The 16,070-nt window shown below is 46.6% G+C and overlaps 1 protein-coding gene across 1 annotated transcript in view; it reads left to right on the forward strand.

The window, feature by feature from the left end:
• The first annotated feature begins 232 nt into the window (after positions 1-232).
• naaladl1 (N-acetylated alpha-linked acidic dipeptidase like 1) overlaps positions 233-16,070 on the forward strand; it is a 47,503-nt gene continuing 31,665 nt past the window's right edge. Inside the window, exons 1-7 of the mRNA XM_043683015.1 lie at positions 233-501; positions 5,487-5,659; positions 9,949-10,070; positions 11,984-12,103; positions 14,183-14,375; positions 15,349-15,442; positions 15,683-15,894. Coding sequence (XP_043538950.1) covers positions 302-501; positions 5,487-5,659; positions 9,949-10,070; positions 11,984-12,103; positions 14,183-14,375; positions 15,349-15,442; positions 15,683-15,894 — 1,114 coding nt within the window. The 5' untranslated portion in view covers positions 233-301. The remainder of the gene's footprint in view (positions 502-5,486; positions 5,660-9,948; positions 10,071-11,983; positions 12,104-14,182; positions 14,376-15,348; positions 15,443-15,682; positions 15,895-16,070) is intronic.

Raw genomic sequence — 16,070 nt, forward strand, 5'->3', positions numbered from 1 at the left:
CTGGCTTGGGATCTCTTTATCATGAGGCGATAACATGTTACCCTCCACTGGGGTCAAGGTGTTCAAAGTCTGATGCGGGTTGCTGAGCATCGGAGTTTCATGATTGTGTTGTTGAACTTTATCTGTATAAAAATCTCAGGTGGTTGCTAATCGATAACTGCAGGTTACATATTAGCCTGATATTGCTAATCAGATTGAAGCCTTCTATTGGTACAAGATTGCCAGATCTGCATATGAGCAGAGGGCAGGCTACTTCGGGGATTTGAGCTGGTTATTGTTTTGCTGAGAGCCAAGGCTGAGGATGAAGAACTGGCACATCGCTTTGATCACCGGAATCACCGGAGCTGTTGCCCTTGCCGTCGGACTCCTGATCGGCCACTATGCCATCCTGAAGCATGGCAACGCAGAACAGGGGCATGACTCCATTGGGGACATTGACGAGTCCCTCATCCAGCACTTCATGAGCGAGATTGACAACAAGCGGATCGAGGACAACTTGAGGTATGGGTATGGCTGAAACTAGAGATGTGTTCAATTCTGGCCACCAGAGCTTAGGGAGGACGTCAAGGTCATGGCGAGGGTGCAGTAGATATTCACCTGGGATGACGACTTTCAGGGAATGTGGAGAGACTGGAAAACCTGGTATTGTTTTCTTTAGAACAGAGGAGATTAAGGGGAAGATTTAACAGCCGTGTTTGAAATCATGAAGAACTTCCTAGTGTAAATGAGGAGAAATCATTGCCAGGGACCAAGGAGGGTGGATAACCAGAGGGACACAGATTTGAGATTATTGGCAAAAAAAAAAGCCAATATGGTTTGGCTACTCACAGAATTATTACAGTGCATACGGAGCCCATTTGACCCATCGTGTCTGCACAAGCTCATTAAGTGAAACCACTACCTGGCACCAGTCTCCTGCTCTCTCCGACACCCTTGTATATTATTTTTATCCAAGTAGTCATCCAAAGCCTTCTTGAATCCCTCCATTGAACCGTCTCTATCACACTTCAGGGCTGTTTTGATTTACAGTTGGTTGTTTAGATTAGATTCAATTCCCTACAGTGTGGAAACAAGTCCTTTGGCCCAGCAAGTCCACACCGACCCTCCGAAGAGTAACCCACCCAGACCCATTTCCCTCTGATTAAAGCACCTAACATCATGGTCAATTTAGCATGGCCAATTCACCTGACCTGCACATCTGTGGGAGGAAACCGGAGCATCTGGAGGAAACCAATGCAGAATGTGCACACTCCATACAGACAGTCTGGAATCGAACCTGGGTCCCTGGTGCTGTGAGGCAGCAGTGCTAACCACTGAGCCACTGTGCCATTGTTAGCTCATGCAGTGAGTGTGATGCACAACACTGCCTGAAGGACTGCTGAAGCAGATTCAATTGCAACTTTCCAAAGGAAATCATACAAGTAAGACCATCAGACGTGGGAGCAGAAGATTGTCCGTCAGTCCATTGGGTTTACTCTGTCATTCAATGCCATCATGGCTGGTCTGACAATCCTCAACTTTCCTGCCTTTTCCCATAACCCTTGATTCCCTTACTGACTAAAACTTTGTCTCTCAACCTTGAACATACCTATCAACCTAGCCTCAAAAGTTCTTGAGGCAAAATTCCCTATGCTCTGAAAGAAATTCCTCTTTACCTCTGTCCTAAGTGGGTGGCATTATTCTGAGATTATACCCTCGGGTGCTAGACTCTCCCACAGGGGAAGTGACTTTTCTACATCTACCCTGTCAAGCCCTATAAACTCTTTTATGTTTCAATAAGCTGCCGGTCATTATTCTATATTCCAATAAGCATAGGCCCAACCTGCTCAACCTCTCCTCTATAAGACAGTCTTTTCATAAGTGAAGCTTTGACAAAGGGTCAGTTAGACTCGAAACGTCAGCTCTTTTCTCTCCTTACAGATGCTGCCAGACCTGCTGAGATTTTCCAGCATTTTCTCTTTTGGTTTCAGATTCCAGCATCTGCAGTAATTTGCTTTTATCCGTTTTTTCATAAGTGGTATCACCTTGTGCAGGATAACTAACCCAGTGTCATTACCATTATGCTCCACTCTTTTATGAGAAGTATGAAGTGAGGCAGTAAGGATTGTGAAGAGGCAGTATCAACTCAATGGCATAGTTCTAAAGAGTGTTCAAGAACACGGAAACCTAGTGGGGGGAGTGCATAGGTGACATATCGAATGAGTAGTTAGCAAAGTGTCAGCTCACTTGGGAATCAAGCTCCCACTGTTCCTGATGTCACCACAAAAGTTAAACATTCTAAAATGTGAGTAAATTTACTCCAATTTACCTGATTTTAGACCCAAGCTGATGTAAAGGAAGGACCAGGTGTCTGTACTTAACAAGAACGACTATTTATTCCATATAAATAAGGCCTAGTTAAAGGTGAACAGTTAGAAACCTTCAGCATGTAACTCTACCAATTAAAACTGCATATAAACTCCCTTTTACACTCACACAGATAAGAGAATTTAAAAAAAAAGAATTGGCGCTGTGGATGGAAGGAAAACTGTTAAGATGGATTGACCATGCTAAATTGTTCATAGTGTCCACGGATGTGTAAATTCGATAGCTTAGCCAATGGGAATGCAAGGTTATATAAATACGGTAATAGGTGGGTCTGGGTTGGATGCTCTTCAGGTCAGTGTGGACCTGGTGGGCTGAATGGCCTGCTTCCACATCGTAGGAATTCTTATGATTCTATGTATAGGTAGTCCAGCTAGGGAAGCAGACATATTAAATCATATATTTGGGCAGAGAATTTTGGGAATAGTGATCATAATTCTGCAAGTTTTAAAGTTCCAACGTAGTTACGTAAGAGGGTAAGTCTGGTCCTCAGATGAAAGTACTAAATTGAAGGAAGGCTTCTTACAACGGTGTTAGGAAAAATTGGATTGGGCCAGCTGTTTGAATGTAAATCCACATCTGATATGTGGGAGTCGTTTAAAAGCCAGTTGACCAGAGTTTAGGACCGGCATGTTCCTGTGAGGTAATGTAAGGTTTAGGAAACATAGATTAAACAAGGCCCTTGAGGAGTGTGAAGAAAACAGAAAAGAACTTAAAAATGAAATTAGCAGGGCCAGAAAGGACAAGGGAATGACCTTGGAAATAAGGATTAAGGATAATCCCAAGACATTTTATGGAATTTATGTGTGGAGCCAGAGGAATGGGTGAGGCCCTTATTGAGCACTTCACAACGGTATTCACTAAGGAGAAAGACATGGATGACAAGTTTAGGGAGGGATTTGTTTATTCTTTAAGGTGTATCAGTATTAAGAAGAAGGAGGTGTTGGGTATCTTGAAAAAGATTAAGGTAGGTAAGTCCCCAGCGGCTGAAGGGATCTATGCCAGGTTACTGAAGGAGGCAAGGGGCCTTGACAGAAATCTTTTATCCTCTTTAGCCAGAGGTAGCATCACAGAAGACTGGAGAATAGCCAGGGTTGTTCCTTTGTTCAAGAATGGCAGCAAGGATAATCCAGGAAATTATAGGCACTTTTAGGGATAGTCAGCTTAATGCAGGGGAGTGGGGGGGGGGTGGTTTACTGCTCCTCGGATGCTGCCTGAACTGCTGTGCTTTTCCAGCACCACTCTAATCTAGACTCTGGTTTCCAGCAACTGCAGTCATTGTTTTTACCTTAATACAGGGGAGGTCTTGTCTCAAAAATCCAGTTGAGGTTTTTGAGGAACTGACAAAGATGATTGTTTAGGGTAAGGCGGTGGATGTTTTCTACACAGACTTTACTAAAGAATTTGACAGGGTGGCTGGTCCAGAAAATCAAATCGCATGGAATCCGTGCTGAGTTGGCAAGTGGATACAAAATTGGCGTGGCCGTAGAAGGCAGAGGATAGTTGTTTCCTGACATGAGGTCTGTGACCACTGATGTTCCGGAAAGATCAGTGCTGGGACCTCTGTTGTTTGTGATATATATATATATATAAATGATTTGGATGAAAATATTGATGGTCTGATTAGCAAATTTGCAGATGACATGATAATTGATGGCACAATGGATATTGAGGAAGGATGTCAATGGATGTGGCAGGATATAGATGAGCTGGAAAGTTGGATGGAGAAAAGGCAAATGGAGTTTAATCTGGACAATTGTGAGGTGATGCATTTTGGGAGGTCAAATACAAGAGGAAAGTATATTGTAAATGGCTGGGCCCTTAGGACCATTGATATACAGAGGGATTTTGGGGTGTAAGGCCGTAGCTCCCTGAAAGTGGCAACATGAATGGATAAGATGGGAAAAATATTGTACAGCATGCTTGCCCTCATCGGTTTGGGTATTGAGTTTAAAAGTTGGCAAGTCATGATGCAACTACATAAGACTTTGGTCAGGCCACATTTGGGTACTGTGCACTGCTCTGGCTGCCGCATCATAAGAAGGATGTGGAGGCTTTGGAGAGGGTGCAGAAGAGGTTTACCAGGATGTTACCTGGATTGAAGAGTATTTGCTATAAGGAGAGAGGTTTGACAAACTTGGATTGTTGGAGGCTGAGTGAGCAACCTGATAGTAATTTATAAAATAATGAGAGGCATGGATAGGGTAGACGGTTGGAATTTTTCTCCCAGGATGGAAATATCAAATACCAGGGGTCCTAGGTTTAGGGTGAGAGGAGGCAAGTTCAAAGGAGATGTGCAAGGAAAATGTTTTACAGGGTAGTTGGTGCCTGGAGTGCACTGCCAGGGGAGGTGGCAGAAGCAAATCCGACAGCAAAGTTTAAGAGGCATTTTACAGACACGTGAATAGGCAGAGAATAGCAGGATATGGATCATGTGCAAGTGGATGAGATTAATTGAGAGTAGCATCATGGTCAGCACAGACGTGGTGGGTCAAAGGGCTTGTTTCTGTGCTGTACTGTTCTATGCTCTGTTTAAAGTGATCAGCCTGTAGTTGCCCTTGCAATGGGTCTATTTATGTGATTTAGATTTTGTCACTTTAGGACAGATCATGTTACATACAGACCCTTACTGAGAAAGGAATTACATTATGTGATATGGGGAATCACTTAGAGACAAAATAAACTGCAGATGTTGGAATCCAAGGAAGACAAGCAGGATGCTGGAAGAGCACAGCAGGCCAGACAGCATCAGGAGGAGGAGAGGCCAACATTTCGGGTGTAACCTGAATAAAGGTTTCAGTCCTGAAAAAGGGTTACACTGAAAACGTTGACTTCTCCACCTCCTGATGCTGTCTGGCTTGCTGTGTTCTTCCAGCCTCCTGCTTGTCTTCCTTGGGGAATCATTTGGCGATCTGAAAACAGCAGCAAATACACTGACTCACAATGCCACCAGGTATCTGTGATGTAGAGGTGCTGATGTTGGACTGGGTTGGACAAAGTCAAAAATCACACAACACCAGGATGGACTATAACCTGACAAGATATCTACTTAGTTATTGCATGTATGTATTTGATTTGATGCTCCGGGCACTCATATACTGTATTGAATTTTCCTGTCATAGGGAACTGTCTGAAAAGCCACATATGGCCACAACCAAAGGGGATATTGATCTGGTCAAGTTGATGTTAGACAGATGGCAGAACAAAGAGACAGGTTTGGATGAAGCAAAGAAGGTGACGTATAATGTGTGGTTGTCCTTTCCGCAGAAGGACAAACCTAACAGTGTTACTGTAGGTAAGAACACCCACTTCAGCAATCACATCAAATATCCCAGCACAGATTGGACTCAGTAAAGGTTTCCCTGCACTGTCTAGTCATGCAATTCCACAGGAATTGGATTCAGTGTAATGCTGTGTGTACACTGTCCCCGTCAAATACTCCCCAGTACAGGGTCAGCACAGGGTTAGATACAGAGTAAAGCTCCCTCTACACTGTCCCCAACAAACACTTCCCAGGACAAGGACAGCATGGGGTTAGATACAGAGTAAAACTCTCTCTACACTGTCCCCCATCAAATACTCCCAGAACAAGGACAGCACGGGGTTAGTACAGAGTAAAACTCATTCTACAATCTTCCCCATCAAACACTCCCAGGACTGGGACAGCATAGTAAAGGTTTCCCTGCACTGTCTAGTCATGCAATTCTGCACGAATTGGATTCAGTGTAAAGCTCTCTCTACACCATCAAACACTCAAAAGCACTCTCTACACTCCCAATACAGGGACAGTATGGGGTTACATAGAGAGTAAAGCTCTCAAACACTCCCAGGACAGGGATAGCATGGGGTTAGATACAGAGTACAGCTCCCTCTACACTGTCCCCCATCAAACATTCACAGGGACAGGGTCAGCATGGGGTTATATACAGAGTAAAGCTCTCTTTACACTGTCCCCCTCAAACACTCCCCAGGGGAGGGACAGCACAGACTTATATACAGCGTAAAGCTCTCTGTACACTGTCCCCTCAAACACTCCCAGAACAGGGACAGCATGGGTTAGCTTCATGGCCATAACTTTATATTTCCAGATTTATTAATCAAGTTAGAAGTTGGTAGTTGCTGTGACAGGTTTTGACAAGCATTTGCCTGGGCCCCATGATTATTGGTTCACTGACATTAACCTTACACCACTGTAAGCCATAGAAGGAGGTATTTGGACAAATGACCAAAAAAGCCTGGCTAAAGAGTTATTTAAAAGAGTAGAGTGAGGCAGAAAGGCACAGAGGTTTTGAGAGGGAATCCCAGAGATTAGCACCCTGTGCAGCTGGAGGCACAGCCACCAAAGGTGGAGTGATGGTCATCACAGGATGGGGCGAGAAGCTGCCATTGGAGTATTCAATCAGAAGAGAAATTAGGGCATTGTGCCCTTTGCCCTGTTCAGCATTTAACCCTCAATGTAAATTCTGTACAATTGGCTTCTTTATCACATTACCAGGAAAGTATCACTTTGTTTTGGTTCACTCATGGGACATGGGCATCGCTGGCTGGCCAGCATTTATTGTCTGTCCCTAGTTGCTCCATGAGATGGTGGTGATGAGCTGCCTTCTTGAATTGCTGCAGTTCATGTGGTGTAGGTAGACCCACAGTGCCCTTTGGGAGGGAGTTTGAGGATATTTTTGTTAAAATGTGTAAAAATCATGGAATTGTTGCAACAATTATTTTTAGCCCATTGTACCTATGCTTGTTCTATGCAGGAACAACTTTGTTAGTTGCAATCCACTGCCTTTTCTCTACAGCCTTTCCGAAGCCCATATGCACCCTGTCATCCACATTACATTAATCTTTGCTGTTGATATTTTTAATCAGTCTTTTCAGACGTTTAATGATACATGTGTGAGGCAGGTGGAACCCTGACCCCAGATTTTCTGGCCTAGGGATAGGGACATTGCCACAATAGGCCCAAACCATTGCTGTTACCTCACAAAACACACAATTGATGAAAGATGATTTTCCTTTAACAAATCTGCACTAATGTTACCTTATTGATTTGCACCAATCCAAGTGAGAATTATTTCTGTCAACTCAAAGCTTTTCCATGACTGGATCTAAACTGACTGGTCTGTAGATTCAGGGATTATTCTTACAACTTTCTTTGAACAGGATTCTCCACTCCTCTGGCAGTGGGCCCCACCCCTGAGGAGGATTAGATGGTTGTAGTCAGTGCTTCAGCATTCTCAGAGACAATTTGTCTGGTTTCAGTGATCTAATCAATGGATCTCTCTAATTCCTTCTCTATCTGTATTAACCTACTCATTGTCTCGACCACTTTCTCTCTCACTAAGACTTGGGCAATGTCTTCTTCCTTGTCAAAGTCAGATGCAAAGTTCTCATTTCATGTCTCAGCCAAACCTCTGCCTCCACGTGTAGATCCCCTTTTGACCCCAATCAGCACTTTTCTGTCTTTATGCTATTTATACAGAGATTGAAGGTTTGTGAATTTCCTTCTTTATCGGTTGCCAGTTTTTACTTGTACTCTTTCTGTCTCCTGGATTCCCTTTGTCCTTTCCCCCACTCTCCCTACATTCAGCGTGTTTATATTTATATTATCAACTTGATGTGTGTCACATCATGTAGGCTTTTGCTTCATCTCGCTCTCCATCTCTTTTGTCACCGAACGAGTTCTGTTTTTGTGTGACCCAGCTTTCTCTGTCATGGAACTGTACCTGAGCCATCTCCTCTTTAAAGGCAGCCCCGTTGCGTTACAGTTTACCTGCTGATCTTTGAGTTCAGTTTACCCAGGACAGATCCATTCTCTTACTCCTGAGATTTCATTCCTTAAATTCGGACCTGAACATGATCAGACATTCACATAGACATGAGCTCTACTTTGGTGGTAAGTTTGCAAAAGCAAGCTTCCAAGCCAGAGCTTGCACTGGCTCGTAAACACAATCCAAACTCAAACAACTTGGAAGTTGACATTAAATTCTCAGTGATTTGCCAAACTCTGTTCTCACTCCAATGCAAGTTAACAGTCTGCATATCTTTTACATCCAATTCCAAGATTAGCCTAGATCATCCTATTGCCAGGGCCTTATTGTCTAATAAATGTTGAACCTTTGATTATAAAATGCCCAGTAAAATGTTGAATCTTTGTTTAAACCATAGGTTAAAAGCCCATCCTTAAGCTTTTGTAGAAACACTAAGTTCAGGACTACTTTGCTTCTTGATTCCCATGAGCAGTTCTTCAGCTTCAAGATCTTCTTACAAAAACTCCATTGTTTGTGCAGTTTAGAGAGGACTTTGGTAGTGGCTGTGGGTTTGGAAAGAGCTGCTGGAGGAACTTTACTGAGTTGCTGCAGTGTGGATGGTACTCATTGCTGTGACTGAGTGTGGGTAGTGGTGATTACCTGATCTCGATTCAGCAATTCCTCCTTAGACTGACATACTGGTCTAGAAAATTCTCCTGAGCACACTTCAGAAACTCACTCCCCCTCTGCCCTTTACGTTCTTAATATCCTGGTCTGTACGAGGACAGTTAAAGTACCTTATTGTAATTACACACTTTTGCAATTCCCTATACCTTCCCCATAAATTTGGTCCTCTGTATCATCCTCCGCCACTTCCGCCACCTCCAAATGGACCCCACCACCAAAGAAATATTTCCCTCCCTACCCCTATCAGCGTTCCGAAAAGACAATTCCTTCCGCGACTCCCTCGTCAGGTCCATATCGCCCACCAGCCCACACCCCACTCCTGGCACCTTCCCCTGCCACAGCAGCAAGTGCAAAACCTGTGTCCACACCACTCCCCTCACCCCGGTCCAAGGCCCCAAGGGATCCTTCCACATCCATCAGAAATTTACCTGCACCTCTCCCAATGTCACCTACTGCATCCGATGCACCCGGTGTTGTCTCCTTTACATCAGGGAGACAGGATGCCTTCTTGCGGATTGTTTCAGAGAACACCCGCACCCACCAACCCCACTGCCCTGTGGCTGAACACTTCAACTCCCCCTCCCACTCCGCCAAGGACATGCAGGTCCTGGGCCTCCTCCACTGCCAAACCCTTACCACCCGACGCCTGGAGGAAGAACGCCTCATATTCCGCCTTGGGACCCTGCAACCAAACAGGATCAATGTGGATTTCAACAGCTTCCTCATTTCCCTTCCCCCCCAACATTATCCCAGTCCCAAGCCTCCAACTCAGCACTGCCCTCTGGGCCCGTCCATCACTGCCCCCCTCTGACCTATCACCTTCTCCCTCACCTTCATCCACCTAACGCTTTCCCAGCTACCTCCCCGCCAACCCCACTCCCCTCTCCCATTATCTCTTAGCCCCAACCCACAAGCCTCATTTCTGATGAAGAGCTTATGCCCGAAACGTCGATTCGCCTGCTCCTCGGATGCTGCCTGACCTGCTGTGCTTTTCCAGCACCACACTCTCGTCCTCTGTATCTTTGCCAGTATTTGGTTGCCCATTGGCTGTTTTTTTTAAACCAGTAACTACTGTTTGTAAAGTATTTGGCTGATTGTGACATGATGTAGGGAAAGCCCTGGGTTCACGCCAGTCTTTCTGGTCCTACAGTTTTGCCAAATGGGACGGAACTCTTCAAGTCGCAGATGAAGGAGAAGAATTACACCAAGGACCAGCTGGACCCAGACGTGGTGCAGCCCTTCGCAGCCTACGCTCCAGCAGGAACTCCCAAGGTTTGTCGATGGGAAATGGGCAGAACACTGTGGGACAGAGAAACATGTTGCCACGGACATTTCTCATCCCACACTCGGCAGGGCAGATGCAAGATCTCCAAGATCAAACAATTCGGGATTCTTGCATTTTTCCGCGTGAGGGCAAGGTGAAAAGCCTTGGCAACATGTCCCCTCTTTTCAGGAGTGGGATCTTACCTGTCAGCAAGGCTAAAATCAATCTCAAGCCTCACCACAGACCACCTGGGGAATGAAGAAAGACATGCATTTCCATACTCATGACTTCAGGACGTCCCGTTCCAATGAAGTGCATATTGAACTGTAGACACTGATAAAATTTATCAATCAATGAAGGCAATCTGCCCATAGTAAGGTCCTACAAAGAGCAACATTATCCTGATAATCTGTCTTTGCCATGGTGGTTTATTAACAACAATTGGTCTCAGGACCTGAGGAGAATTCCCATCACTCTCCCCAATGTTTTTCATCCAGTAGTGACCATGGGATCCCTTAAATCCATCGGAGAGGCTAAAGAGAGCTTTTCATAACTTCCCCTTAGCACTGACCCTCGGACAGTGCAACAGCCCCTCAGGACTAATCCTCTGACGTTGCAGCACTTCCTCAGTAATAACCCTTCAGTGGAGCACACTCCATTAGCACTAACCCTCTGACAGAGCAGTGCTCCATCAATACTCACCCTCAAAGAGTGCAGTGCACCCTCAGTACTGACCCTCCAACAGTGCAGTAATCCGTCAGTACTGACCCTCAAATAGTCGAACACTCCCTCAGTACTGACCCTCAAACAGTGTGGAGGTCCCTCAGCACTGACCCTCAAATAGTCTAGTGCTCCCTCAGTACTAACCCTCCAACAGTGCAGCACTCCCTCAGTACTGACTCTCCGACAGTGCGGCGCTCCCTCAGTACAGACCCTCCAACAGTGCAGCACACCCTCAGTACTGACCCTCAAGCAGTGCAGCGCTTCCACAGTAGAGACCCTCCAATAGTGCAGCACTCCTTCAGTCCTGACCCTTCAACAGTGCAGCACACCCTCAGTACTGAACCTCAAATAGTGCAGCACTCCCTCAGTAGAGACCCTCCAACAGTGCAGCGCTCCCTCCGTACTGACCCTCAAACATTGCAGCGCTCCCTCAGTACTGACCCTCCAACATTGTAGCGCTCCCTCAGTACTGACCCTCTAACAGTGCAGCACTCCCTCAGTACTGACCCTCTGACAGTGCAGCATTCCCTCGGTACTGACCCTCTAACAGTGCAGCACTCCCTCAGTACTGACCCTCAAACAGTGGAGCGCTCCCTCAGTACTGACCCTCTAACAGTGCAGGACTCCCTCAGTACTGACCCTCCAACAGCGTGGCACTCCCTCAATACTGACCCTCTGACAATGTGGCACTCCCTCAGTACTAACCCTCTGACAGTGTGGCACTCCCTCAGTACTGACCCTCCAACAGTGTGGCACTCCCTCAGTACTGACCCTCTGGCAGTGTGTCACTCCCTCAGCACTGATCCTGTGACAGTGGAATACACATGTAATCCAGTGGTGGTGACGATATCCCCCGATGCCTGGAGCAGCTGACTCTCCAGGTACTACATGTTGCACTGCTTCTCACCCTTCCCTGTTTTTTTTGCAAATTCATCGATGGAATGTTAGTGTCACTGGCTGGGCCAGCAATTAGGGCCACCCCTAATTGCCCAGGTTAGGAGTCAACCACATTGCTGCAGGTCTGGGAGTGACATGTAGGTCAGACAGAGTAAGGACTGCTGATTTTCTTCTCAATAATGCATTCGTGAACCAGATGAAGGTCCTGTTCCTTTGCAGCTTTCAGTGGAGAAAGGGGTAGCTATTACAGGTTATTGCAATGTCATAATGTGGTAACAGATTCTCTCACCTTCCAACACAGGGCAGGCTAGTCTATGCTAACTATGGGACAATGGATGACTACCAGCATTTGAACCAAACCATTGACCTGAAAAACACAATCGCTATTGTTAAATATGGTGGTACTGGCCGGGGCAACAAGGTAAGGTGGGGTTATTGTGTGACCCTTAGACTTAATTAGCAGGGGTTTTTGGGCGTGGTGGGAGTGGGAAGGTTGGGCCTCCGAGGCAGGGTGTTTAGCAGTGAATGAGCCTCTGTGGCTACAAGCCACAGATCCTACATGCTTGGCCATTTTCTGATGGGCTTTGGCAGAGCCCGGGATGGGGCTGGAGGGTTGGCAGAATCCAGTGACAGCAGTGGCACAGTGTGCCTGGTTCCCAGTCCTGTCAAATGTCGGCCTCACCCCAGAACTAGCCAGAAATTGTGTAGTGCCTTTCATGGCCAGAAGGCACTGGACAGCCAATGGAATACTTCTGAATTGTGTCCACTGTGGGAAACACGGCTATCAATTTCTCTCTCTCTCACACACACACACACTCTCTATCTCTATCTCTTTCACACACACACACTCTCTCACACACACACACTCTCAATCTCTCTAATCTCTCACTCACACTGTCTCTCTCACTCACACACACACACATGCTCTGTCTTTCTCTCTCACTCATACACTCTCTCTCTCCCAACACACACACACTCTCTTTCACCCACTCACACACACACACTCAATTTCTCTAACCTCTCATTCACACACACACTGTCTCTCACTCACGCACACACTCTGTCTCTCTCTCATTCACACACAGACTCTCTCTCTCTCTCTCTCACACACACACATGATTGGCTCACTCAGGAGCGGGGCTCAAACCTTCAACCCTCCGACCCAAGGGTGAGAGAGAGATGCCCACTGAGCCAAGGCCAACAGGTCAGGTAGCACCTATCCCAGGGTCAGGAGATGCACCACTGCACTGGATGGTGAAAGGGAAAAATTCAAAGTTTAGGTACGAACAAAACATCTCCTTTAAATAATGAAATGTTAAATTCATGTGGAACTAAGAATGGACTTGCTACACGTAGAAATAAATAACTGGAATATTCAGTGAGCTGAGCGTGTGCTAAATCAGGATGCAGGCCAATTGGGTAATGGAAAAGTTTGGGGATTAGAAAGGTGATCTTCAATGGACAGTTAAGGATGAGAGGGAATGTCTTCAGTGGGGAGTTAGGGAATTGAAAAGTTAGTCTCCAATTGAGGAGTTGGGTAACTAGATTTTTAATGCATCAATAGATTAAACGATCATTTCTCCATGGTTTGCTTCAGATGTGACCCACATCAGTAGCTCCCAAGAGAGCTGAGCTGTAATTTGCATTTTTAAAATGGCACATTCGAATATACATGACCATAAGTCAGTTCCCCCCACCAACCCGGTTCACCCAGATCTCTGAGCGGACCTGACTCCTGTCCTCCCCGTGATTGATGCTGTTGAAGTCTGTTCCCAGCTTGGGATGCTAGCACTCCATCCTCCAGGCAGGGTGAAGGATCATCCCTTTACCAGCCCGTCGCTGGATAGGTCAGTGGCTACATGCATGGAACCAGGTCAATCCCTTACCTGAAGGAGAGGGGCTGAGTGGAGAGCGGAGGGGGTTTGAAGGATATGTGGGTGCAGGGTTAACCCCCAGTAGGTTGGGATGGGGTTGGGTGTGAAAATCCCTACTTAAATGAAGGAGGGATAGTGGGGAGCCAGCAACCAGTCAGCTCCCAGGAGGTGGGTTAATTTCAAGATGATGATAGGTTCTGCAGGCCTCAGGTTTAATCTGTCTTCCCGTTTGATCCCTGGATGGTCGGTTTTCCCAGGCCATGGAAAGGAGTTGAATGGAGGTGGCAACTCTGTTTGAACCTTTCCAGCACAGCGTGCGGGGGAACCTGTAAGCGCAGGAATGCTTCACTCTGGCTGCCAACCCAGCCAATTCCCACAATCAAACATCCTTTCCTGCCCCAGAATCAGCCACCATTCCTTACCAGTACCCCAGGTTCTGAGACATTCTCTTAAGCTCCGTTATGTGCAGAAAGCAAAGCAGGATGAGAAGTTGGAAGCTTGGATTGTGACACAAAACCACCATCCGTACACCCCACCTTGCCTCCCCCAACCCGCCCAAGGATTTTGTCATTGAAAAGGTTTTAATGGAGTGTGTTTTGGAAGGGTGTCTTTGTTCTGTTCGGCAGGGTATAAATGGTGCAAAGTTTGGGGTGACTGGAGTCATCGTTTACACCGATCCTGCTGATATAAACGACGGAAAGACCAGCGACAAAAATGAAACCTACCCTCATTCCTGGTACCTGCCCCCCTCTGGCGTTGAGCGCGGCTCCTACAAGCTCAATTTTGGTGACCAGCTGACACCTTATTACCCTGCCAAAGGTATGGTCACCACTATTTCCCCGAGGGCCTTGTGTTAGGAGTGATCCAAAAGGTCATCAGCCTTATCGAGTACCAGCACTTCTGTTCAATACCCAGCATGGGCTCCCAAACCTAGTCCTTGTCCCAAGGTCCCTGATCAGAGTGTACATAGAATCAGAGAATCCCTATGGTATGGAAGCAGGCCATTTGTCCCATTGAGTCCACACCGACCCTGTGGAGAGCATCCCAACCAGACCCACCCCTCTACCCTATCCCTGTAACCCTGCATTTCCCATTGCTAATCCACCTAGCCCGCACTTCATTGGAAACCAGAGCACCTGGAGGAAGCCCACACAGACACGGGGAGAATGTGCAAATCCCACACAGGCAGTCACCCGACGGTGGAATCAAAACAACGTCCCTGGCGCTGTAAGGCAGCAGTGCTGACCACTGTGCCACGGGGCCACCCTTATCCTGAGGTACCTGCTCGGATCCTTGTCCCACAGTCATTACTCAGGGCATTATCCCAGAGTTCTCTGGGGCTTATCCCAGGCTCTCTGCTTGGTCCTTATTCTGGGATCTGCGGTCAGGTCATTATCCCAGGGTCTCTGTTCAGAGCCGTATACCAGGGTCTCTGCCCAGGGCCTTATCCCATGGTCTCTGCTTGGGACATTATCGCAGAGTCTCTACAGAGGGCATTATCCTCGGGTCTCTGCCTGGGGTCTGGTCCCAGATCTCTGTTTGGGACCTGGGCACAGGTCTCTGCCGGGACCTGGAGCCTGGCACAGGTCTCTGCCTATGGTCTGGTCCCATGGTATCTGGTCGGGGTGATGGGGGGTGGCTCCCAACGTGGTTTTGTTCACTGCTTACCCTGTGGATTTATTTCAGTGCATATATGTGACAGTTGGTCACGGGTCTGTTTGATAGAACCCTTGATGGCCCAGTGAAGCTCAGGAGGTCAGCCATAAACAAGTCTCATGTTACCTGTTTACAGATTATACCTTCAGACAGGCTGAATCTGATGTCAAAGGTTTATCACCCATCCCTGCACAGCCCATTGGGTTTGAAGATGCACGTCAACTCATCTGGTGAGTTCTTGCTCCAAGAATTTGGATTTGTTAGCCTGAACTGAGCGCTGCACACTGTTGAAAAGCACTGATGTATCTGTGGACAGAGAGCTGGCAAGTAGCTACGCTGTGTGCTTAATTACATATCCATTGATGAGAACCTCTATCAGCTGATTGTTTAAAATATTTCCATTAGAAACATATGAGAAGGAATAGGCCATTCAGCCCTTTGAGGCTGCTCAACCATTCAATATTGTCAAGTGCACAGCCAAAAGTCCCCATGGCTCATATTGAACCAACTGGTTTTGAGATACCTGAACAGGGAAGAGAGGCACAGCTAAGAGAGGTGGGTGACCAGCTTGGGATGAATCTACAGAATGATCTGGAATTTGGGAGAGATATATCAAGGAAAAATGGTGGCAACCATGCTGAACGGTGTAACTCAAGGCTCTGTCACTGGGGCCACAAACAAGGTTGGAATTGGAACGTTAGAAAGAGGTTGGATAAAGGAAAAGAGGGTAAAGTTAGAGAGTGCAGGACAAGTGTTCAAAGCTGAGGAGGAGAGATGAGGTTAATTGTATGTAAGAGACACATTACACGGATGGCACAAGTGGGCAAGGTGAAATGGGAGGAGCCAAGTGGGGAAGGT

Source organism: Chiloscyllium plagiosum, chromosome 45, assembly GCF_004010195.1.
Source record: "Chiloscyllium plagiosum isolate BGI_BamShark_2017 chromosome 45, ASM401019v2, whole genome shotgun sequence".
Lineage (NCBI taxonomy): Eukaryota > Metazoa > Chordata > Chondrichthyes > Orectolobiformes > Hemiscylliidae > Chiloscyllium > Chiloscyllium plagiosum.